Raw genomic sequence first — 24,457 nt, forward strand, 5'->3', positions numbered from 1 at the left:
AAACACGCAATAAGACATTGCCCCCTGCGGGCGAACGAGCTCTCGACTCGACTTCAATTACACGCGCGCATAACACATCCTGGAAGCCCTGAAAGGAAGGACACGGAATGCACGCAGAACGCAGAGCGCCTAAGCGCATCGGAGGCCCAAGCTGGAGGCCTCCAGCTGTTAATTTTAACACTTCCCCAAGGTGAAGCCTTTCACACATGACACAGGAAGAAGAAGAAGAACAAGAACAAGGGGGTGAAGGAAGAGGAGAAGGTGACGATTATTAAATGCAATCTCTCTCCCTCCTCTTAACCAAGTCTGATCCTTTCAAAGGCATCTCTCGCTCTCTGTCTGTCTCCTGTTTTGTTGGTTGACGACGCTCACCACCACCATCGTCATCATTACGTCTCAACACATTCGCGGGACACGGAATCGATGTGATGGGACTCGCGTACACGCACGGGACAATCGCATTTGCAAATTACCGCGCCGTGCGTTAGTGCGTGCGTCCTTCCTCCCTCCCTTATCCATGCTCCTCGCTTCCTGCTGCGCTTCTGGTGCATGTACGCGAACGCACAACCAATCTTACGCACAAAAGGACCCCTGTCTACGCACCCGGAGTGCAGTCCGGAGTGCACAGGCTCAGGCGTCAGTGCGTCCGGGAGTATTTCTTTTCATTCTTTTTCCTCATTTCGCCAGTCAACCAGCCCAGCCCAAGACCAAGCAGGGATCAGTTAACAGCGAAACCAGGGGAACCGTACCCAATGGAACGGAGAGGAAGCCTTTTCCATCACGTGAGCCCCTTCCCGAAGAGCCCAACCGAGCCTTGGCGAGATCGAGTATCACCGGACCACCCGGTCCGGGGCCAAAGCGCTGGCTTCTATACCAGCCGGGGAGGGAAGGGAAACATGCGTACGAGTGCGAAATTAATTTCAAGTGTGCACCATTTTATGCACCAGCCAGCGGCAGCAGGAGTAGCAGCATATAGCAGCATAGAAAGCACTGGAACTGAAAACCGCATAACCGGAGACCGCGTAAAAAGTGCGTAAGTGTACCTCGGAGAGTGCATTCTTTGTTTGGAAAATTACGAAAAAGGGAGACGGGGAAAAGCCCCGCTTCGCCGAGCGCGCATAATATGCTGCTCATAAGACGCGAAGGAAGGACTTCACCGCTCAACCCCTCAAATCGAGCCTCGCCACGCCACACAGAGACCTTCTTATAGCGCGAGCCCGAGTTCAGTTGGAAGGAAAATGCTAAAATCCTCGTCTGAAGAACCTTCGTCTCCACTTCGCCCTTTTTTTCACCCGTGTAGGGGGGGAAGGGGGTTGTGCGAAAACTGCGAACAAAAACTTACTTTGAATTAATTACCCAACGCGGCTGCGGTGGCGACGGTGCATCGAGCAGCAGAAGAACGCAACGGCTCATACTATTCCGAGGGCTGCGAGATCTTGGTGGCGCGATACGCGCTCCTTGGGGGCACACACACACACGCATACAAAGACTTCCGTGTGTTGCTGCCACCACCAACCACCAGACCCTGTGACCACACCTTTTGCACCTTCGAGTGGACGCACTTCGTAAGCGATCCTGTGTAATGGAGCATAAGGAGGCGAAGAACGGCAACGACGACGACGACGACGACGACGATTGAACGATTGGGTCTGAATGGAGTCGTCAATCATGTGCCGATGTGTGGCCACGTGTGTGCGCTGCAACCCTTCTCGTCAATTAATTACGCATCAAGCAGCCAGCCAGCCAGCCGGGAAGGACGAAGGCTTTTATCGATTTGCGTTCCAGTAGCCGTTCCTGTCCGCGATAGCGATCACAACTCTCTTTGACTTTGGTCCGATGAAAGGTGATTAATAGCCGTTGGTGGGGGGCGGAGGGGTGAGCAGGTAGCAGGTTTCCGGTGGGTCCGGATTGTTTGATAGTTTCTTATGCTTCTTATGCGTTGCATACTTCAAACTGCATTTGATTTCGTTAGCAATAAATCATTTCTTTTACAATCCTTTTTATCCTGTCATAATTGTGACACAAAAGTCCACTACAATTACGCCTTCGGTAACAGCTAGCCAGTGACGTCAATGTTGCAGAGAACCCGCCGGTGAAAACTCTATACGAACATTGCTCCGCTCTTGCAGTATATTAGAATTACAAATTGAGTAGCCGACCTGATAATTGGAAAACATATTCCAAATTAATCCAACAACTAACCACGAGCGCGACAGCCAGATCATAAAACATTGTTCAGCATAACAACAACAACAACAACAACGGTGCGGCAACAACAAAAACGCAATTCCCACCCACACATCCCGACCGATAAGCCATTAGGTGAAATGAATTTATCGAGATGCGTCCGAGCACTGCACCGCAGTACTGTGGCCATGGCTCGGCTAATGACGAAATTTACATACTCCCCGCCCGCATCGGCGTTCGAGGTGCGATGCGATGAGTGAGATGATGATTCCCGCTTTTATCACCACGCCCGTCCGGTAGTGGGCGAGAGACCAAAAACAATTTGAAAAAAAAACCAAACAGAAAGAATCCCAACGACCGATGCCGGGGTAATCCTGTAAATTAATATATTTCCATTACACATCACTTTTTTCCCACCTCTCTCGCACCTTGCCAGTCCCTCCCTTCAGTCCAGTGTTCCTGGGATCTGGGAGGTGGGCGAGTGGGGGTGGCATAAAGCCTGTGTGATTGATAATCTGTCCCGACCACACAGCGGATTAAGGTTGAAGCGCATTATATTGCCCTGGTAGCAACTGCGGCGTGCGAACGCGCACCAGAGTGAGCCCCTCTGCACACATACACACACACACACACGCACGCGCGCACCTCGCCCGGACAGCAAATACAAACAGGAGCGAGCAAAAAAAATCGTGGGGCTGAAAAAAATCATAATTCTCTGCTTGACCAGCATTCATTTGGAAGGACAGAGAGGGGGCTGCATTATGCGTACGAATTATGAGGATATGGAAAGTGGGCAACAGAACAGGAGAGAGAGAGTGAGCGAAAAACAATAAAAAACAACAACAGGAAAAAAAATCCCTCGTAGTGACTCCGGTGACCGGTGACCGGTGGCAATAAATTATTTTTACACCACTACCGGGGGTCCGCGCGCGCGGTTGACCGCATAATTACAACTAAAACCACTTGGACCATTGAGGTTAGGTAGCTCTAAGGTCACAGCCTGCTGGATGTGACTCCGTTGGTGTAACTAGACCAAATGCCGAACTGAAGTTTCATTCAAAACCCGTTTTTCCTCTCAGCACCGAGAGTGCGTGGTCACGCACAATTTAACCGAGATGCACCGAGATGGTGCATCAGCTGCAACCCCAAAAAGGGCAGAGAGGGGGTCCAAACCTCAAGTAGAAAACTTTGACACCACGACCACCACCCGCATGTGTCTTTATCATCATCTCACGCTCCGCAGCGCAGCGGGAATGCAAAATTGAATCAAGTACTTTTAGGGCACAAACCTCAAAAACGCAAAAAGATTCGCAGAAGCGACCACGACGACGACGACGAACTTTCCGGGCAGCCCTCCCTGATCCTGGGTGAGGAAAAAGGCTGAGCAAAGGTCCCATCGCCCTTCCCCAGAAATGGAGAACCATCCGCTGTGGTGGCTAGGAAGAAGGCCAACACACAAAAAAAAACGGACCCGGAACGAAAATGCAAACCATCCATCGAAACCACGACCGACCGGCCAGCCAGCCAGCCAGCCAGCCATCGATTGCATTTTCCCAGCCCCCCGGGGAAAACGGGCAACGGCAATCGAGACTCGTGCACGCTTCGATGCAAAGTTCCGGTGTGTGTGTGTGTGTGTGTGCAAGGGGCAGCAGACGATCCTTTTTCCCCTTTTTCGATCTCGTCCCGGTCCCGGACACTGTGCACCGTGAGGTCGAACACCAGGAGGGGTCAGAGGTCGCGCGAAAGGGAGAGAGAGAGAGGTCGAGGTGAGCAAACACTGGAAAACTTTCATCGGTTTTGCGGGTATCAATAAAGCAGAAGTTTGGCCCCGAAAACACACACACACACACACACACAGAGGAGTGGAGAACGTGCACGAAGAAAGTGGTAGAGGATGAAGAGAAGAAGGAGGTTTGTGGTACGTTTGGGGTCCCTTTGGGACGCTGCACCCCGGTGGCGAGGGCAGTAAATCGTTCGCCTAAGACCATTATCCAATCGCACCTGAAATGGAGCGAAACTAGCTAAGTGCACCAGTGTGAGGAGGGGGTGGGGGAAGTAGGGAAATGGAATCTGCACATCCCACCGGCACCTCCTCTTCGCTGCCCTTACTGACTAGAACGGTCCTCCTCGGAGAAGGACACAAAGAAACCCAGTAAGGGAGTCAGAGAGCAACGGACAACGGGTTACGGTTGGTAAGAAAATTCCCTCCCATTTTCCTCGTGAGAAAGCCACACACACACACACACACACACACACACACACACACACACACACACACACACACACACACACACACACACACACACACACACACACACACACACACACACACGAGCGCGTGGAGGTCGTGACTGGGGATCGAGAAAAGGAAGAAAGCGACGAGGACCCCATAAACTGGACCACTCACTGGATGTGGAACCATCGTGGTCATCGGCCAGTGCACGCTGCAGTGCTCCGTGATGGTGGTGGTTGGTCACACACACACACACACACACGCGCGCGCTCTTCACACTCTCTCACCTTGTGCCACGCGCCGGGCTAAAGGGTTCGTCTGGTTCGTCACAGCAGGAAGCATAAAGCCTCCAAAACCAAGCAGCATGCAGAAGCATGCATGCTGCATGCTGCAGCCCCACTCTTTGCGTCCCGAAATCGAACTCGAACCAGAGACCAACGGTGTGGCCACGATGACGACAAAACAATTGTCCTGCTGCTGCTGCTGCTGCTGCTGCAGTTGCACTTATTTATCACGAGCAGAGACGCACACACACACACACACACACACACACACACACTCATGCCGTCCGAGTCCGAAAGGACCGTTGCTGAGCCCTTTATGGTTCGGAGGTCCTTCGCATGCAACTCCGCCACCGGCCGCCAACCTCTGCAGAAATCCCTCAATCGAGCCCCTCGATAAAATAAAGAAGAACAAACGCGCGCACACACACACACACACACTGGCACACAGAGGCGGGACGTGCGATTTGCAATTGCATCTGCACACGCTGCAGTACACGTAACTGCAATAAATTCCTCCTTTTTGGGCCGGCTAGTGAGAGGACGACGAGAACAACAACAACAACAGCAGCAGCAGCAGCAACGAGAATTTAAAAAAACCATGAAGGCAGCATAAAACGATGCATTGAAAGCGCAACGAACGCAAGAGGAGGACTCCTGGGCCTGGCCGGCAGCAGCAGCAAATTGATGGCGATGTGGTGGTCGACCACACCATGGTGGCCATGTGTGGTGCACGCAGAGAGGTTCGATGCTGAAGTGGACGCACTCCCGGCTGCTGCTGCTGCTGCTGCTGCTCTTGAGTTGAACGCTTTTCAAAAAACCATCAAAGATCGCTCTTAATCAAGAAGAATGGTGGCTGCCCACTGGTGGCGAGAGAGGAGCAATAGTGGATTTTTGTTGTTTGTGTATGTGTGTTGCGGACCAAAGTACCAGTGCAGCTGATAGCCTAAAGCACCACCCCACCGGGTGAATTTCCCACCCGTTGGGATCAAAATGCGAATTCAAAAAAACGCGAACAACATCGAAAAACAAATCACACGATTTCACACGATTAAACCACTCCGTGGAGTGGGGGGGGGGGGGGGGCGCGGATGCCCGTCTACACCTCCTAATAGGCGTCAAAGTCAACTTGCTAGGTCATTGAACCTCACACCTATTTAGCATAAAGCTTCCTCCATCTCTCTTTCTCTCGTGCACAGGCACTGGTTGCCTTTTTCCCTCGTCTACACACCAGCCAGCCAGTCAGCCAGCCGACACATGCATTGCATGTGCATCATATGCACCATGCACCGGCGGCTAACGAGGTGCCACCAACGTGGCGCGCGCACGCGTGTGTGTGTGTGTGTGTGTGTGCGTGTGCTGCATAAAACACGATAAATGAAAAAAAAACGAGGAAAAACTCCCCGTCATGGTGCGAGGCAGGATGTACCGGATGCACACTTCGATCCACTTCCGGGGTGATGGAAGCCTCTGCTCTACGTCTCTCTCTCTCTCTCTTTCGTTTTTTTTTCATTCACAATCGATTGGCCAAGTGAAAAATGGCAGTACCGGTGGGGCATGCATCCTCTTAACCTCGAGAGCAAGCACATAAAAGCCAGCATAAAAATGTGCCAATAACATAAGCCTACCTGGGGAAAGAAGCAAACTGCCAGATTAGTCAACAGGACCGAGGCCTTGATAAAAGCTTGGCAACGATCTGTACTACACCGATTGTCAAAAACAACCGCAGCGATAGCAGCATCAACATAATTTCCAATGGCTTACAGCTTACACCTCACAACACACACACACACGAAAACCAACGTTTTGTCGTAAAAGAGTCGCAGGCTTCCAGGAAACCGAACAAATAACACATTCCCGCCCGACACCGTCGAGATCAATAAGACAGCGCCACGCCACGCCACGCCCCGGGGGCGCAAGATGTGTCACTTTGATAACAACAAAACCATTTCACCTCAGTGCACTCGATGTGTGTGAAGTGGGTGCTTCCTTCGAGCACCTGGAAATAGAAATTCATATTTCTCGCCACCTCCAACGTTCCCCCCACACACCCGGGTGTATCGCGCGTCAACAGAACATAAAAATCGCGCGCGAACATCATACGCATCACATAAAACGGTACTACGCATCTAGAGCTAGAGAGCGCCACATAATGCTCAACACCGGAGCACCTCTTCAAGCGGGCACACACACACAAGGGCACAAGGACATGGGCTGACAAAACGCGTTCACCAGGCCCATCATCAGCATCATGAGCAGCAGCATCATCATCATTCTTCGGTACCAAAGCGCTGTCGCTGCCATATTGATGATGGTGAAAAGCGAATAAAATTCACTTCACCACAAGAACTTAGGCGTGCTCTCTCTTTCTTTTCTCTCTCTCTCTCTCTGTCTCTCTCTCTCTCTCTCTCTCTTTCTCTCTCTTCATCTCTCTCTTGGAGTCCCCGAAAAACGCACCACAATAAAGGTGCAAATGATGACGAAAGATCTCCTTGCTCCTTTCTGCGGTGTCTTCCTTTTTTGGGGGGGAAAAACGCGCCAACCAAGGTGCCACCGCCACTCCAGTGACACACACACACATACACACACACGTGCGCGTGAGCATTCCGTAGCATCAAGTTGATAAGCTCGTTATCAGCGCGAGAAGTTTTGTGCGAAGCTTCAAAAGGTTTTCCACCACCACGCTGCTTTTCACTTTGATCGTCAAAGACGCGGTGGAGGTAGAGGCAAGCGAGGGCGCTGATGCACAACTGACAGGCAGACGAGACAGACAGACGGGGCTCTAGGATCGTGAAACGCTTCTACGATGAAAAGTACGTGAGCCGTACGTTCAGCAACCAATACCATTCTCGATGACAACGACAAGGACAAGGACGCGTATCTTGGTGACGCTATATGCTAGAGCTAGCACGTATTCCACGATGGCGCCCAGCCAAACGAAACCAAAACATAGCAGTAGTAGTAGATGAAGCTGATTAGCGCACAAAAATGGGCGCAGGAAGTACAACAGCACCATGACGATGATGCTGATGATGATGATATCAAGCTCCAAAGAGGTTGATTTCATTGCGCGACGCGCGTAAACTAATTCACTCAAACAAAGCTGCAGCGCTGCTCTCGTTCCATCATCCTCGTGGTGGCCGGATAATTCGATTAGCATAGCTATGCGTCACGACTCACTCATTTCATTATTGTATATGCCAATGTACGACAGGCCCATCGTCCTCCCTCGGAGGGCTCAAATGCATTTTGCTGAGCTCCCGGAAAATGCTCCCGAAACCACGACAAGACAGCAGGGGAACGACGAGAAAGACGGAAAAACTCCTTCTTCTCGTTCCAGACGCCCGAAGTTCTTTCTTCCATTTCCCGTGCAAAGCACTTTCGTCTTACGCATGAAAACGCATCCACGACGGCGGGGGGTTGGAATGTCTGGATCAAGGAAAAACGGACCGTTTTCCACCTCCCGCCCTCCTTTTCTCGTGCTCAAAGGGATGAGGGAGCCCACACACTCACATTAATGTACCTTCGGTACGCTCGTACGCCACGAGCAACACACCGTCGTCGTGTCGTGAGTATCCACGCATCATCCCCCACCCCCATTCGCCAAGAAGGCTGCAAGGAGGATGCCACAACACAACCGCTGCTTGCGCTGCGCCCAAGCACATCGATCCCCGACCGCAACAAATGCTGCTTCCTTCTACTCCTACTTGTCCTTTTCTCTTTATCGTCCAACGGAAAGGAAAGCCAGGGCGATGAAATAGGAACAAAGCGAAGAATCTGTGCGTGTAATATCTCGCTCGCTTGCAAAACCCCCTTCCCCCTACACCAGGCCAGACCTAACCCTATCCAAAGAAGGCAGAAGGAGTACATTACACCGGCTTAGTACTACACATCGGGCTTCGAGCACAAATCCCGGGAGGTTGTGGGCCTGAAATCCCCATTGCGTTACACCGAGAGATCAGACTGCTTTGTGTGTGTGTGTGTGTGTGTGTGCCGAGCCGAGCCGAACCAAGAACCGAGACACACACACCCGGTTACGGTTTCCTACTCCGGTTACGCACTTACCTACGGCAACATCCGGCCGTCCCAAGACTCCCAATCCCAAGCACACCCATTTCCATTGCAAAGGACATCCCCTTCTTCGGTGGTCTCGTGTGCTGTGTGCTGTGTGCTGTGGTGTGGTGTGTGTGCCGTTCTTTGTATGCCAGCGGCGCGGCACAAGACTCCAAGACTAAAAGAAGAGGTGTCCACAGGGAAGTTGCCCCCTCACTTGGTGGGTGAGTGAGGGGAATGGGGGCACACACACACACACACGTGTGGGTGGGTGGACGGTGTTTCTTTAATTATTTTTTAAGATGCTCCCATTGAGCTCGATTCATGGCACATTCAAGTGTGAGCGATGCTCAAGATTAAAATGAACGACCAACAACCCCTCCTAGCTGGTACGAAGGGAAGGGAGAGGGGGGGGGGTGGACTGACAGGAAGTGTGGCCACAGAACGCACGCAACGCCTCCATGTGTGTCCTCGCACTGCACCCTCCCCATGTGTGTGTGCATGTTTGTGCCTTTTGCTTTTGCATGTTGATGCTGCTGCTGCTGCTGCTTGGCTAGCTTACCACGCCACCACGCAGGAAAGGACGGATGCAGCCGACTAGCGTGTGTGTGTGTGCATGCGTGCGTGCGTGTGCATGTGTGTGCGCCCGGCTCTTTTATTATTGATGCAGAAAATGTGCAGGTGCATCGGGGAATTCTTTTCAACGTAGCCCCAACAGTGCCAGCAAAAAGAAAAGGAAACTCCTTCCGAGCCACAGCCAGGAAGACGAAGGCCAGGATGGCAGAGTGGAGGAGCGGGGTGTGCACAGAACGATGCTGGTATGGGGGTGTCTTGCAAGAAAAGACTCCAACCAACCAACAGGGGGGTGGAGAGAGGACAACATGCACACAATCCCTTTGGGCTACATGCACACACACACGCACACAGACACACACTAGCGCCGCATGACCCCCCTTGTTGATGATGGGCATGCAACCGGAAACGGGCATCTCCCTCCAAGGAAAACCGCCTCCTTCTTCTTGCCGAGGAAAATTGTGCCATCTTCTCCGTTAGGAAATCAAGACGTTTTGCATCATCGACCCCCGAGTGTGTGTGTGTGTGTGTGCGCGCTCTGATGTCCAGCCTTCCGGGAGAGAGAGAGTGGTCGGTCGAAGGTGGTTGATGCACGTTCTTTGTCTTTGTTCGCCCTCGGACAGAATACTCCGGGCACCGGGGCTCATCACGATGAATAATTCAGCTCCATTTCACTGTATTCACATTGCATTCTAGCCAACACGGTTCAAATCCCCAAGAGCGCCTCAACAACGACGACCACGACGACGACGACGATAAGGACGATGATGATGATGACAACAAGAAGGTTGGCTGGAAAATTGGATAGAAATTAAGTTTAGATAAAAGTTCCAAGCCCAAGGGCGTGTACACCGTCACCGCCGCCAGTCATATCCTCTCTGGCAGGCCACCATTCCGAACTTTCTATAGCCCCTTCGTCCCACCTCGATATAATCGATCGACGACGTTTGATGACAGTTTTATGCTAAACCGTATCCGTCCGATGTCGGGGGGCGCTGGGGAAAATGTCAAATAATGTTCGAAAGAATGAGTTTATTTGGAGCATTCCCGGGTTTTTTTTGCGGGGGCAAATTTAGATGAACTTAATGAGCCTATTTAGCATCCGTCAGCGCGCCAGAGCGCCTGTGTCAGCTAATCAACTTCGGATGACAAAAGAACAATCTTGATCGATCGATCTACGGTACTACTAGCGCGGTCATTAGATGTGAATTGTTTGAAAGGATCCTAGGGAGGGAGGCCTTGACTTGCTAATTCGAATGACAAGATAAAATAGAGGAAGCCCCCAGGAAGCCCTATGTCAATCTTGACTTTTCGTCGAGAAACTATTGACAAATGTCGCACAGCTTCTTCTTTTGGATTCCAGGATAAACTTTTGTAATCGATAGCGGAAGCTGAGGAAGTTGTCTTGAGGTTGTCTCGAAACAATATCTAATTTACATGCTCTATACAGATGTCCAAGGGGGGCTCATGTTTAAGTCGCACGTTCATATTTAATTCAACTTATTTGCACACCACATCATCAAAAGCCAATCAGGTAAAGTGACGCAACAAAGCTGCAGCAATCTTTAGGTCACCCCGCGTGCCGGACCCGGGTGTAATGCATTACACAAATTAATCGAGGTACCTGCTTCTGATGTACTGTAATTCTTAGAAATATCTCACTCCATCTCCACATAACCTCACAACAACAACAGCACACCGTTAGGAACGGGGCAAATGGTATGTCAACCCAACGTCCCAATCCTGACGACCTGGTGGACTGTACCTTCATTGACTTTTCTCGTCTTTCCACCTGTTTTGCTCGATATATTGTTTTCCATACTATTGTTGTTTACGTAGACCACATAGCCACCAGTTGGTGCCGGAATTCAGAAAGCAAGTCATGCCATGTCTTGTAGGATACCTATACCACCCGGCAGTGCCGTGTGCAGTACACCACCATGCAGTGCAGTGTTGTGTGCTTCTTCTACTCACTTCAAACCAAATAAATTCTACAATCAACTTCATTGCTGCAACCAACATCCCTCCCTTTCTCTTCACCAATGCCGCGCGCTCTTCATCATCGTCATCGAGGTCGGTTCGGCGTGAGAGTCCTTGTTTTAAATCCTTCCACCTGACACAGCACGGTCCGGGGACTCCCGGGGACAGTACAACGGAGCATAGAGCCATAAAACCACACACACACACACACGGCCGTGGCTTCGAACCGCAGCTTCACAAAAATCAATCCAACTTCCGGCCACGCTCCATCGCCTTCGCCACGCCTGACGTTTTGCAGAGAGCCCGGTTCGGTCCCTCCAGTAGCAAGTCCGGTGCAATCAACAGGAGAGAGTAGCAGCCCGTACCAACGGTCAGGACACAATCTAGGGTGTGTGTGTGTGTGTGCATGCGGGTGGTTGAAGCACACACACGCGTACACACACACTGACACACGTGCCGGATGGGTGGTTGGACGATATTTCAATAACTAAAATTAAAATGTCGTTTCCAGAGAGTTTGTCGGTCGGTCGGTCGGTTGGTTGGTCGGTCAGGTTGCTTCAGCTGCCCTTCAGCTGCTGCTTCATAGCCGGCTGTACGACGGTACGCTGTGCGGAAAAGGATCACCGCCTCTCCCGTTGCTGATGATGTTGATGACGCTGTTGCGCTTCGGTTGCTGTTGACCTCAACACACAGACACAGGTTGCGTGGTGATGATGGTGGCTGGTTGGCCATCCTGAGGGAATGAAAGCGACTATTCCGGCGAGGTTAACCAAATGCCTGTGCCTCCAGAGAGAGAAAGAGAGAGAATAGGGATTTCAGCACCACCAATACCACCCTGTGCCGTGCAATAACACCTGTCCGGTGGTCCCTCGAGCGATGTGTCACTTCCGGTGTTCACAGCACACGCTCGCTCGCTCGCTCGCTCGTTGAGTCCGCTATAGCCGGAGGCTCCGGTACTCTAGGAGGACCGAAAGAGCCCCAAACAGACACACACACACACCCAAAGTCGAAGTGGTTGGGTCCAATAGATAGAGTTTGTTACGATCAATCGCCTTCACCACCATGTTTCCACAAACCATATATAGAAGAGCGTCCTGTCGTCGTCGTCCTATTCTCCTGGTCATCAACAGCAGCAACCTCGAGTCACGATCCCCAACTACTCTTCCCCGCGGCGAGGGGATCCGAATGCTGCAGTGACGTAGTGCCCGAGGCCCCGGGCGTGCATTGTATGCTGCATCAAACCGAACCGTTCCCCTACCGTCTACCTGCCTGTCCGGTGGTCGCCTATCCGTCCGACCTATTGTCTGTCTGAATGTTTGCCAATGCAATGCACCATCACCACCACCACCATCAGCGTAATCCCATCCCAATAGATGGCCTCCGGCAGAACGAGACAGACAGACAGAGAGAGAGAGAGAGTATCCGAGCGCTCGCTAAACAATGAAACCGATTTTCAACTAAATTAATAAATAATATTCCACAAATACCCGGACGCTGTGTTTGGCCACCACAACGGCGACGACACAGACCCAAACCAACCGACCGACCAAACTGCCGGCCGAACCGGCCATCATCCTAATAAGCAGCCAGCAGACGATGCCGCCACCGTCAGAGAGGAAGAAAGACACACACACACACGCACGCGCTCGCAAAGCAGTTGATTATGATGTTGCACCAGCAGCAGCAGCAGTGGAGTGCTTTACCATTCCCGGTGTGTGTGTGTGTGTGCCCGGTTGATTGTGATGCTGACAGTCCGGTGGTGCTGGTGGCGCTGTGGTCTCGGAGTACTACCGGTCACAACTTACCGGGCCTAATAGTACTTAAGGCTTGGTGGTGCTTTCGCGATGCACAATATGCTCGATAGCACAAACGCACACCGTTTTAGGCGATTCAATTGGTCGCTTAAAGACCTACTGACCCGTTATTCATAGCCCTCCTCTCTCTTCCTCTCTTTCTCTCTCTGCAGCGCACTCTGTGTCGAGCACATCTGCGGCATAAACTGCCTTGGAACAGTGGAACAAGAGATTGAACGCGAGCTGGACCAACAAACGGTGTTTCGACATTTCAATTCATCTGGAACTCGGTCCTGGGCGGATAAGTAAACCTGTTCCAGGGCAGACAGGGAGGGTCCAGGTTTAATCCTTTACCTGGAACCTTTCTTTCCCTTCTTTTCGTGCCATATTTTACCCGGAAGTTCCTCTGATGACGATGGCGTGATTGCGATATGACCCCAGGGCCCCGGGGATGATCTTGTCCAGCCAGTGCCAGACCTGGGTCCAGACCTCGTGCTACTGCTGCTGCTGGCTAGCATGTCAAGCATGTGGCGCGGTGTGTTTAGCTGTAACTATGCACTCATTTCCATAATAACTCCGAGTGGCTGCTCATGCCCCCCCCCCCCCCCCTTCTCATACCCGGTTGGTCTGTGCCATGTAAAATACCCGCATTTTTTTTTCTGGCCCGAGCTCAGGGCCCTGGTCAGGTTGGAGCATTATTTACAAACTATTATTATAATTGACTAACCGGTGCATACAAATTCATCGCCGCCTCGGTGCTCTGGAGTAAGGCGGGTAGTAGGGAGAGGCTTATGCGCCGGTGGCACACCATGGCACGAAAAACACAACGACCTGGGACCTGGGACCTGGCTGACCCTGGCTGCCCCTTGCCCCATGCTCTACTGGTTTCCGTGGCCCCGAAATGGGTGGGTTGTTGGTACGACTCCTGCTCCGGTCCTGCTTGGCTCCTCGCCGTTACAATGAACTCGTTTTGTTTCATGGTTTCACGTAGAACCACCACAACACGGAGAGAGAGAGAGACGGGCTACAAAATGGCCCCCAGCGTGGAAAAACACTCGGCGTGCGAGCGCGCTCCTAGGAAAAGTGGGAAAACTGCTGGCCGGCGATTGTCTGGCGCAAAATCCTGACAAGCGAAGAGGCACAACAGCAGCAACAGCAGCAAACGAAAAACCGCAACAGATTCGAAATTAAATTGTTCTGCTAAATGTTTTCTGGCACTGGCTACCACCGGGTGGTCCCGGAGCCGGTACTGGTGCATGGACCTGATGTGTACTGGAGCAACCCCTGGCTGGACCTGGGTAGACAGGCGAACAAGGAGACGAAGGAGACGCAGGAAAAACAGAAAAGGCAAAATGCAAATGCTCCTTCACCGCCGTGCGCTTCGGTTTTTGGTTGAGATTGAAGAAGCAATGGCCCAAGGGCGGTCGCTTGTGGCCTCGCCTCCGGGCCTGTGTTTTACCTTCCACCAAGCGTCTCCATCGGCCTGCACTTTGGTGTTTCAATTTGCTGCTACGAAAAGGGGGAAGAAGCTGGTTGGTGAGCTATTGTCCGGTGGAAATTCGACCAGCCAGTAACCAGCCAGCGGGAAGCTGCTGCATTCTGATGCCACTCGTCCTCTCTTCGCTCTCTCTCTCTCTGCTTTTCTATCTCTCTATTGCCGTTAGCATCATCCAAACCACACGGTGAATTAGAAAATCCAACTCCATCCCTCCAGAAATGTTTGCTGCTAACTTTCCCTTTTCCCCTGCTTTAGTTCGGACCACCTGGTCTGGTCTACCAGATAACACAACGGCCGGAAAACTCACCTCTCTAGCCTCAGGAATCCATCCCCTCGCCCCCCGACAACATGCGCATCGCATTTCAACAATTTGTTTAATTATCAAAATAATTTCCACGGAAAATCTAAACCCAAGCTCAACTGTATCATCTATACCCCATCGTCCACCTGCCTCCACAGGTCCTGCCTGCTGGGGATGCGCTGGATAATGATACAAAATGAGCTGCAGCACCTCCCACCCGCCTGATGAACCTCCTTCCTCCTCCTCCTCTGGTCGCTTGTTAGTCACGGCGGGTTAGCCGGTTGGTTCGAGGAAAAAAACACGACGAAAGCGGCTGCGAGAAAAATGAATAAACCAACTCGACGCCTCCGCTTCCGCTCGTCAAAAGACAAAATATACCAACAAGCGGACACACACACACACACACTCACATTCGGTGAACATAGTTTGCATATTGAAAAATTAATGGCCTCTAAATGAGGTGAGGTGGAGGAATGCGCCGGGTAGCGCTGAGGGTGAATCGAGCTTCCAAAGCTTCGGGTCCGGGCTCAATTATCCGAAAGCCAGCATCCTCTTCACGCCCCACCATCCCCATTCATCCCCTTCACGTTCGTGTGGCAGCAATTCATTTCATTTGGTGCTTATTATTTAGCCGATCAACCATGCAAGGCGCAGCAGCAATAATTTTCCCCCTCGAAATGCTTGCACCACCAGGGCGGGAACAGGGGGTGGGGGGGGGGTCAGGTGCCGTCCGAGGTGATAGTTTGGTGCTACGTAAATCGAAATTTGTTCATCACTATAATCCGTGCACTGGGCTGTTTGTTAGGACTGGTCTGGACTAGAAGCGAGGCATTTATTGTTTTCACTTCCTCTATCTCTTTCTCTCTCTCTCTTTCTATTGCCCTCCCCAATGCGATCAATCCGAGCGGTCCTGGTAGTGGGGGTCGGATTACTAAAGAAAAAAAAAACATAACAAATCCGTTTAATTTGTACACCGACCACCACCCACCACGCAGACGACCAAACGCAGGCTGCCACATTGTTGCAAAGTGCGCACAGCATAAACATATTTGAACACACACATACACGCACCATGCTATATCAGGCCGGTTGGGGTGAGAGGGGGAGGAAACCAATAAATCTACCGAAAATCAATAGACAAACACAGCGCCCAACAGATGCACCTGTCACCGGCGATCTATCAACGGCCATGTTTGCATCAGCACCAGAGAGAGCGAGGGACCAACAACAACAACAACAACAACAGCAGCAAAAAACGTGCAGAGAAAACAAACATTTTCTAAACTGCAACACAACGGGCGGCTGGCTAACCGACGCGTTAAAAAGCAAACACTACCCCCACTCCACCCCTGACCGTGGGCGTCACGCATTGTATCACAAGCAGGGATCGGCGTCGCGTCGCGTCACCAACAAGTCGCCGTCGCCGTCGCCGTCGTGGCGGAAGTGGTGATGGTTTTGTGGCACCCACACCGCGCGGCGTTTGAAAAACTAAACACTTTATCATTGCGCATAGCCATCGTTTCCTGTGCCCTGCCTCGCTACACCTACTACTACTACTCCACCGACGCATTGCATTGCATTGGAAAATTTATTACTCCCGGCCGACTGCTGGACTGGTCGGCCACAGGAACGGGAATCGGGATATCCGTTCCTTCCGTACCGGGAGGGGACAAGGCCAACCACGGACCGGGCCGGGCAGGGGGGAGAGGTGAAGCAGAGGTTTGGTTGCGGCGTTAGGTGGTCGCTCGCGCCCGCGGTTGCACAAAAACGGCGGAGAGGGAGGAAGCAGAGGGAAGGGACCAGCGGGGTGGGGTGCAGCATTGTGATTGTGAGTGATAGCGCTAATGATTATAAATTGCGCAAACTGAAACACGCCCACGGCCCACCGCAGGGTGGTTTGCCGGGTTGGTCCCGGGTTGTTTTTCTCCATTTTTCCCCCCGCCGGTCACTTCCGGTGTGGACGGTTGTTTTGTCCGGGGGAGGGGTTTTAATTTCTTCCTCCTCCTCCTCCTTTTTATTTATTTCCCTTACCTTCGCCTTTAGCGTCGTCATGCTCCGCCACTCCCGTCACCGCATCAACCTCTGTCGCTCTGTCTGTTGCTAATTTCATATCATCAAGATAAACGAATCCAAACAACAACAGGGTAGTAGTCCTGAGGAGCTTACAACTCTTGGGCTGTGTACAAGAACATGGAGTGCAACCTTCGATTAGCGGATATGAGAAAAGTGTTGCAGAAAAGATGTGAAACTGTATTGGAATATTCAATATTGGAATGCTACTTTTGGTTCGATAATGTAAACCTCTACTCTAAGTCCTCCACTTATACGGCACTACAACAATATGGGCGACTTGGTCCTTAAGTTAGTACATTCCTATTCTTTCAAGATCAATGTCGATAACCTCGCTCCATCTCAATGTCGCTCCATTTTTCCAACGACCATGAAGACATTACTCTTCTGCGAACTCTTCGACCACGTGCCAGTATCTGACACTGTATTGTGATGGAACTTGCGTCTATCTTCTCAACTTCGAGCAACAGTTGCTTTATGCTCTACAGGCATACCTAGACATACGGGCATCAGAATGCAAGCGACACCATTACCGGCGCGGTGACCCTAATCCCCGGGTATAGTGTTAGTACATAAGTATAACATCAAATACCCTGCAACTTAACTTACCTCATCACGGCAGTCGACGTGCACTTTGCCGCTGTCCAGCACTCGTTTCAGCAGCATTTCGTCTCCTCGCAGGGCTGCCAGATGTAGCTGAACGTCCGAAAGGGTTTCTTTCTGCGGAAGAGCAAAAACAAGGAAGGAGGGAAAGACATGTTAGTTTAGGGCGGGCATTAGAAGGGCATTCCAAAGTTTTTTTTTGCCTCCAATTACCATCGCAATGCCTTATTACCATCGCAATGCCTAATGAACAGCTGAAAGGACACTATTTTTATAACAATTTGCTATTGTTTTCCCAACAATAAAACGATTTGGTCAGATTGAGGGATGACAGTAAGTGGTTTGGAAGGACCTAGATTACAGTGAGAGTTCTACAGTCCAAGCCAACGACATGTTGCGTCCAGCACCTCAAATGATGAATTCTGAATTCACTGTCCGTAAGAAGTAAGCACCAACTAACTCGACTAAAATCTCGAAGAAGCACCTCTATCAGTGCATACCGCCTCCGTTGAGACACACACACGGTACCGGCATCGTTTGACTGGACGCTCGTATCTTGTTAGCACTTTCCGCTCGGCCCCGGCTTTGCTTAGCACGCGAAATGCACATGACACAAGCAACCGGCCACCTGGAAAGTCAACCATTCCGGTCTACGGACAACGGAACGTTCCAGCGCAATAATGCCAGCCCAGTCCGTTGGCAGAAGTGGCACTAAAAACACGTGGAACCGGTCTCCCCTTCCACCCAGGAACCGGAAGCAAACTTCACCTCGCGTGACTTTTAATTGTAATAGCAAATTAACCTTTGTAATAACATGAAATTATGTCGAGCCTGCAGCAGCAGCAGCAGCAGCAGCATGCCGAAGGTGCTGTGGTGTTTTACGCGAAGTGCCTCCAAGGTCCAAGGCGTCCAAGTGTTGCACGCGAGCACTTCACGTGGCGCGAAGTGGAAAATCCACTGGAAGTCGCCTGAACTTGAGCGCAGGACATAAAACCAACAAGGTGTCCGTGGGTCGAGTGACGGGAAGCAAACACCATCAGACTCGCGCACACCAGCGCAAGTCGCACCAGGGGACAGACAAAAACCGAAAAAGGATATCGCGAGTGTGCGGTGGTGCTGATGTGGCTCGCGCGCGCACACACACACACACAAAAACCCCAACGGTGCTCGTGGCCACAATAAGCTAGTCTCGTGGGCTGTGGTTTTCCCCCATTTCCCCGGGCGAGCAGTTCATTCCCGGATCGTTCGGTGCTATGTTGGCGCAAACACACACACGGACACTACCGAGGGCTGTTTGTTTGAGTAGACTAATGTGAAAATTTTGCACTAGCGTGGAACGTAAATAAAACGCGGAACAAAAAAGGAACGCCGACGCCCGGCCCGGGGACTCCCGGTTTCCCTCACTGGGGAATTGACCAACGACCAGCGACCAGCGGATGGAACCGGAAACGGTTTGGGTGCCCACAGACACCGCCACCATGTTTGACCGTGGCCGTCGCGAAGACAGGGAGCAAAAACAGCAAACAATAATTTAACGACGGTTGAAACAAAGGCTCGCGTGCGCGCACACACACACACACACCCACACACAGCGGCCAGTCCAGTGGCAGTCCAGTGGTTCGGTACTACCCTTCTATCCATTCCCCGGGGTTGGGGATGGAAATTTATTGTAAACTTTATGACAAGAACCGCCAGCCAAACAAACACGGCATGGCGAAAGCACAGGAAATGGCTCACTAAGCTGTGAAAAAGGGCTCAAGGATCCGGTCCGTTCTCGCCCCACACTTTCCTTTACCCTCGGGGGCCGGTGAGTTAGAATCTGCCGGGGCAGCAGCCGGTCTCGCTAATCCTTGACAGGTGTTGGCCTCACCCCATTGCAAATCGCTCACTAATCCCTTTGCTAAGCTTCTTGTCCTGCCAGTTTCTATCCGTAGTTTTTTTTTTTTTTTTGCTGTTATGAACTTCGTATTAACATGGTAAACGTTAAAAAACAAAACATCGCGAATCGTAAAATACACGCCAACGGTGCTACCTGTTGTGCTGCTGCGGTAGTACAAAGCGGGACAACACAGCCATTTGTCAACGAGCGAGGTGGAAGGAATGCCTTGCGCTCTCGACGACGGTAGAGCAGATCCACATTGAACTATTGACAGCATAAAGGCAACCGAAGCAAACTGTTAATCACGGTGCTGGGCTGTTAGAGAGTGAAAAGCTGCTGTTAAATTATGAATACGGTATGAATACGGGTACAACGAAGGAACCAGAAGCTGACTTAACAATAACCCACAGAACCCGCACTATCTTGATGGATTTGCACGAACAACGTTTTCATTTAATCCTAAACGCATTTCCAAAGCAAATATTCAATTCAATTACTCCAATCATCAACACAATTTGACAAACTGATAAGACCATTCCATCAAATCAACCCAAAACCTACACTATAAAAGCCCATTCTGCGAGATAGCATGGCATAAGGCAAGATCTCGTTGAAAGGTCCACAGCAAAATGAAGTATACATTCGCATTACTTGCAGTCGTCACTCTTCTAGTAGCAGGTAACAAACAATTCCACTATAAACATACGACTCGCCCGTTCTTATATATATTTAAAAAAATAATCTCACTATTAGTTGCATCTCTTAACACATTTTAACTCCTAATTCTTTTCTGTGTGCATCTAGCCGTTTACTGTCAGGAGGAAGATGATGAGAGGCAAATAACATCATTTGCAAAATTCTTAGCCCTTCTTTTCCGACGTGCAAAAATACCTGCTGTCAGTCATGTACTCAAAAGGGTTCATAGCGCCATTGAAATTGCACATGAAGCAGCCTGTACTCATCCTGAAACAGGAGTACCCTGTTGATCCAGTCTGTAAATCCGAAGAGCTCCTCCTACTAATGATGTTTACTGGTTGTTTACTCGCTCATGTTTACTGGTTGATTCTGCATAACAATTATCAAATAAATAGACCTCTTTATTGTATTCGGCAATGTTGTCACTTCAATCATGTAAGGCAACACTGATGACTATTTTAAAAGTACAACATTTCAAGCAAATCCGACCAGGCTACGAATTACGAGCTCGATTCTGTCAGTCTTTTAACTTTCCCTTTTCTGAAGATCGCTGTAAATACTGTACCGTGTCTAATATCTATCCATACACGTTCAATAAACAATTTTTGCGCGTCAAAGTTATTTTTAATTGAAGATCAGATTAGTTTTAGTTAATTGTAATGTACCTTTTGGAACTGATGTTATTCTATTTTTTCCAAGTTATTTTGAATATATGTATGCAATTATATACGAAAACCACTTGTGATTCGTCATGCTAGAAAACGTACGAAAAACCGGTGTTTTATTCTTTACTCATTAAATAGCCTCTGAGAGAAACGATGCTTGGAAAAGTCATTTGTGTAACGTTATAATGAAATGCAAAACGTTTTACAATGCAGACATTCAAAACACATAGGGAATTGAATCGATAAATCAACCAATTCATACAAATGTGCACTATACAATATTCATTTTAATTTCAATTTCAATACTCTGACTGCTCCAAAACTCTGCTGCTAGAGTGCTTCACATCACGTGAGCCAACTATTGCTCGAATTGATTCGAGATGTTTCATTCGAGTTGACGACCGTTTGAAAACCTCACTAGGTCCTATAGTGGTCGTTTACTTACAGTTTCAATTGGTTTTAAATCCAAAACATGTCATTAATTCTTCATTAATAATGTTTACATTGCGTCAAAATTCTGTTCATTTGCTGCATCAAATTAAGAATTTCATGCAACTACCTGATAAGGCCAGTCAACCAAATCAACCCAAACATGCGCTATAAAAGCCCATTCTGCGAGATAGCACGGCATAAGACAAAGTGTCGTCGAAAAGTCCACAACAAAATGAATTATACATTCACATTCCTTGCAGTCGTCACTCTTCTTGTAGCCGGTAACAATCTAACAATAACCATACGGCTCGTCCGTTCTTATATATGTTTAAAAAGACAATTCCACTATTAGTTGCATCTCTTTACAAACATTGACTCTTTTCTTTTCTCTGTACATCCAGCCGTTTCATGTCAGAAGGAAGATGATGAGAGACAAATTGTACCAGACAGTGCAATAGCAAACTTATCAAAATTCATAAAGGCTCTTTACCAAGTTTACCAGAAATCCTAACATCGGTCAAGTAGTCAAAGGAATTCATGCAGCCCTTCAAGTTGGACAATCAGCAGCCTGTCATCATCCTGAAACGGGATTACCTTGTTGATCCAGTCTTAAAACCCGAAAAGCTCCTCCTACTAATGATAATGACTCACTCATGTTTACTGGTTGATTCTGCATAACAATTATCAAATAAATAGGCCTCTTTATTGTATTCGGAAATGTTATCGCTTCAATCATGCAAAGCAACACTGATAACTATTTACATTAAGACAAAGCTATTTACAACTGATAACTATTTACAAAGTGTACATAATTTTAAGCATATCCTTTTCATTTTTCTTGCCAAGTGCTATGATTTGCATAAAGCTCTTTTAAACTGAAAACTGGCTTTTTTCATATAATTGTAATGTAGCTTTTGGATCTGATGTCACACTATTTTTTCTTAAATCAATGTATATGATTATGTATGATAAACACACACATTTGACAGGAAACATTTGGATGCTCAAAGAATATAAATTCTTGACTATATTATAGCAAAGTGTAGTGATTATTACCTGCGGCAAGAAAATTGACGACTGCAAGTAATGCAACTTTGTACTTTATTTTGATTTTTCATCGACGCCTTATCTTAAGCCTAGTTGTCCAGTAAATGCGTTTTTAATTTCGATGCGAAAAGTATCTAACAAATTATGGACGGATTTATTTATCAATTTCTGGCGTAGCAATAGATATAGATGGGCTTAAATTTGGTGTATCGATGAGGTTGTCACTTTCGCCATTTGGGATTTAACAAACTTATGGGCCAACTTAACAACTTCTTTGATTGTTGCTATAGTGTATTTCAATGGTTCTGGAAGGGCAGCAAAATTTCTCTCTTCATCTTCATGACAGTAAACAGCTGCCAGTAAAATGAGAAACGAAGTTAGGATATAATAAGTGATACATAGGAGAATTTATTACCTGTTACAAGAAGTGTAAAGAGTGATAAAACTGCGAACATGCACTTCATGGTAGTGTGAACGTTTCAATGACAACTTGCCGTTTGTGGTAGGATCACGTAGATTGGGTTTTTTTATAAAGCCGGCTAAATCCAAATTCAAACAATTTAATCAGTCCATCATTAATTATGTTTGTGTTGCGCAAAAACTTAGCTCATTTGCTGCATCAAATTAAGAATTTCATGCAACTACCTGATAAGGCCAGTCAACCAAAGTCAACCAAACCAAACATTCGCTATAAAAGCAAAATCTGCGCGATACCACAGCATAAGGCAAAGTGTCGCTGAAAGGTTCACAAGCAAAATGAAGTATACATTCGCATTCCTTGCAGTCGTCATTCTTCTTGTAGCAGGTAACACAATCCTATGTTTAATTGCATCTCTTTACAAACATTGACTCCTCATTCTTATCTCTGTGCATCCAGCCTGTTCCTGTCAGGAGGAAGATGAGGAAAGACAAAGAAAAAGGCATAAAACTCGACCACGAACCCCGAAAAGGCCTAGTGGAAGTGGCATAAATGTTGGTGACGTGATTGATAACATCCAACAAGGGGTAGAAATTGGACAGCATATCGCTTGTCTAATTCCTGGTACTCAAACACCCTGTCCGCAACAAGGCTATGCAAACCCTCCACCATTTACCCTGGCTGACGAGCAAGTCCCAGGAAAATAATAATATTAACCTACTTCCGCTGCGGAAATATTAATATTAACCCATTCATCACCAGCACGCACGAATTTTCAAATAAAGATTGAGGCCTCTTTACTGAACTACAATGTTTCAAGGTGGTTATCTAGCAATTAAAAGTAATCTTACAACTAATGATATCTAGCAACCATACGCCTGATGTAACGATCTCGCTGTCGCGGGTTACGCTCGGCTGGACTTATCATGATAATGGCATACGAGCAAGCATTCCATAAAATTGTAGACCTCAGCATGGACAACATGAGCATCGTAAATCCTGATGGTTTAGATAAGGACACGGAATTGACATTAACATCACTATCGCAAGACTAGTATATTGCGGCAGCCTCAACTCAAATCTTGCATATTGGAATATGTTTGTATCGATTTGTCCGGAAACAGAGCGATTTAGTTATCAATACACTCATATATTTTACTTTGTTAAGATTATTATTTTATTTTATTAATTGTTATCATTACGAATTTAGCACTGCACTGCAATACAAATATTTCCCAAACTTAAGTATGTTCCTTCCTGGGTACGTCAATTGCCGTTCCACCTGTCAAAAGGTCATTTAATAAAATTCGTGTAATGCGTCAAGAAGAACACATCTCAAACAGAACTATAGCGCTTAAGCACAAATATTAAAACAAAGCGATCATAAGCCAGGTTCGACTTGGCAACGGATCGAATGGAACGGATCCAATCAACAATTTCCATTATATTCTGCACACCGAAAGTATAAACAATACTTGCAGTACGTTCACATAGTCCGAAGCACATCCCTACATTTTTTTATGCCATTATATCGAATTTAAAAGGCATTTTTTTTGCCAGAAAAATAAGACGTAGAATTTAGTTCAACTGATTGGGTTAAACCTATTTTCCATTGCAAATGCAATAATTGAATGATTTTACGGTTCGTCCGTTGTTCGTTGGCATGAGCATACGCACTTTAAGTTCGATATAAAAACGCAACCTGCCGTAGACATTGTCATTAGGCACAGTGTGATTCAAGAAGTAAG

General features: G+C 48.6%; 1 protein-coding gene across 2 annotated transcripts in view; it reads right to left on the minus strand.

Annotated features, from left to right (window-relative positions):
• Positions 1–24,457, minus strand: part of LOC125951630 (ankyrin repeat domain-containing protein 29) — a 200,221-nt gene that overhangs the window by 134,999 nt on the left and 40,765 nt on the right. For both annotated transcript variants that reach the window (XM_049680594.1, XM_049680593.1), the window contains exon 3: positions 17,579–17,689. In XM_049680594.1, the coding sequence (XP_049536551.1) occupies positions 17,579–17,689 (111 nt within the window). The remainder of the gene's footprint in view (positions 1–17,578; positions 17,690–24,457) is intronic.

Source organism: Anopheles darlingi, chromosome 2, assembly GCF_943734745.1.
Source record: "Anopheles darlingi chromosome 2, idAnoDarlMG_H_01, whole genome shotgun sequence".
NCBI lineage: Eukaryota > Metazoa > Arthropoda > Insecta > Diptera > Culicidae > Anopheles > Anopheles darlingi.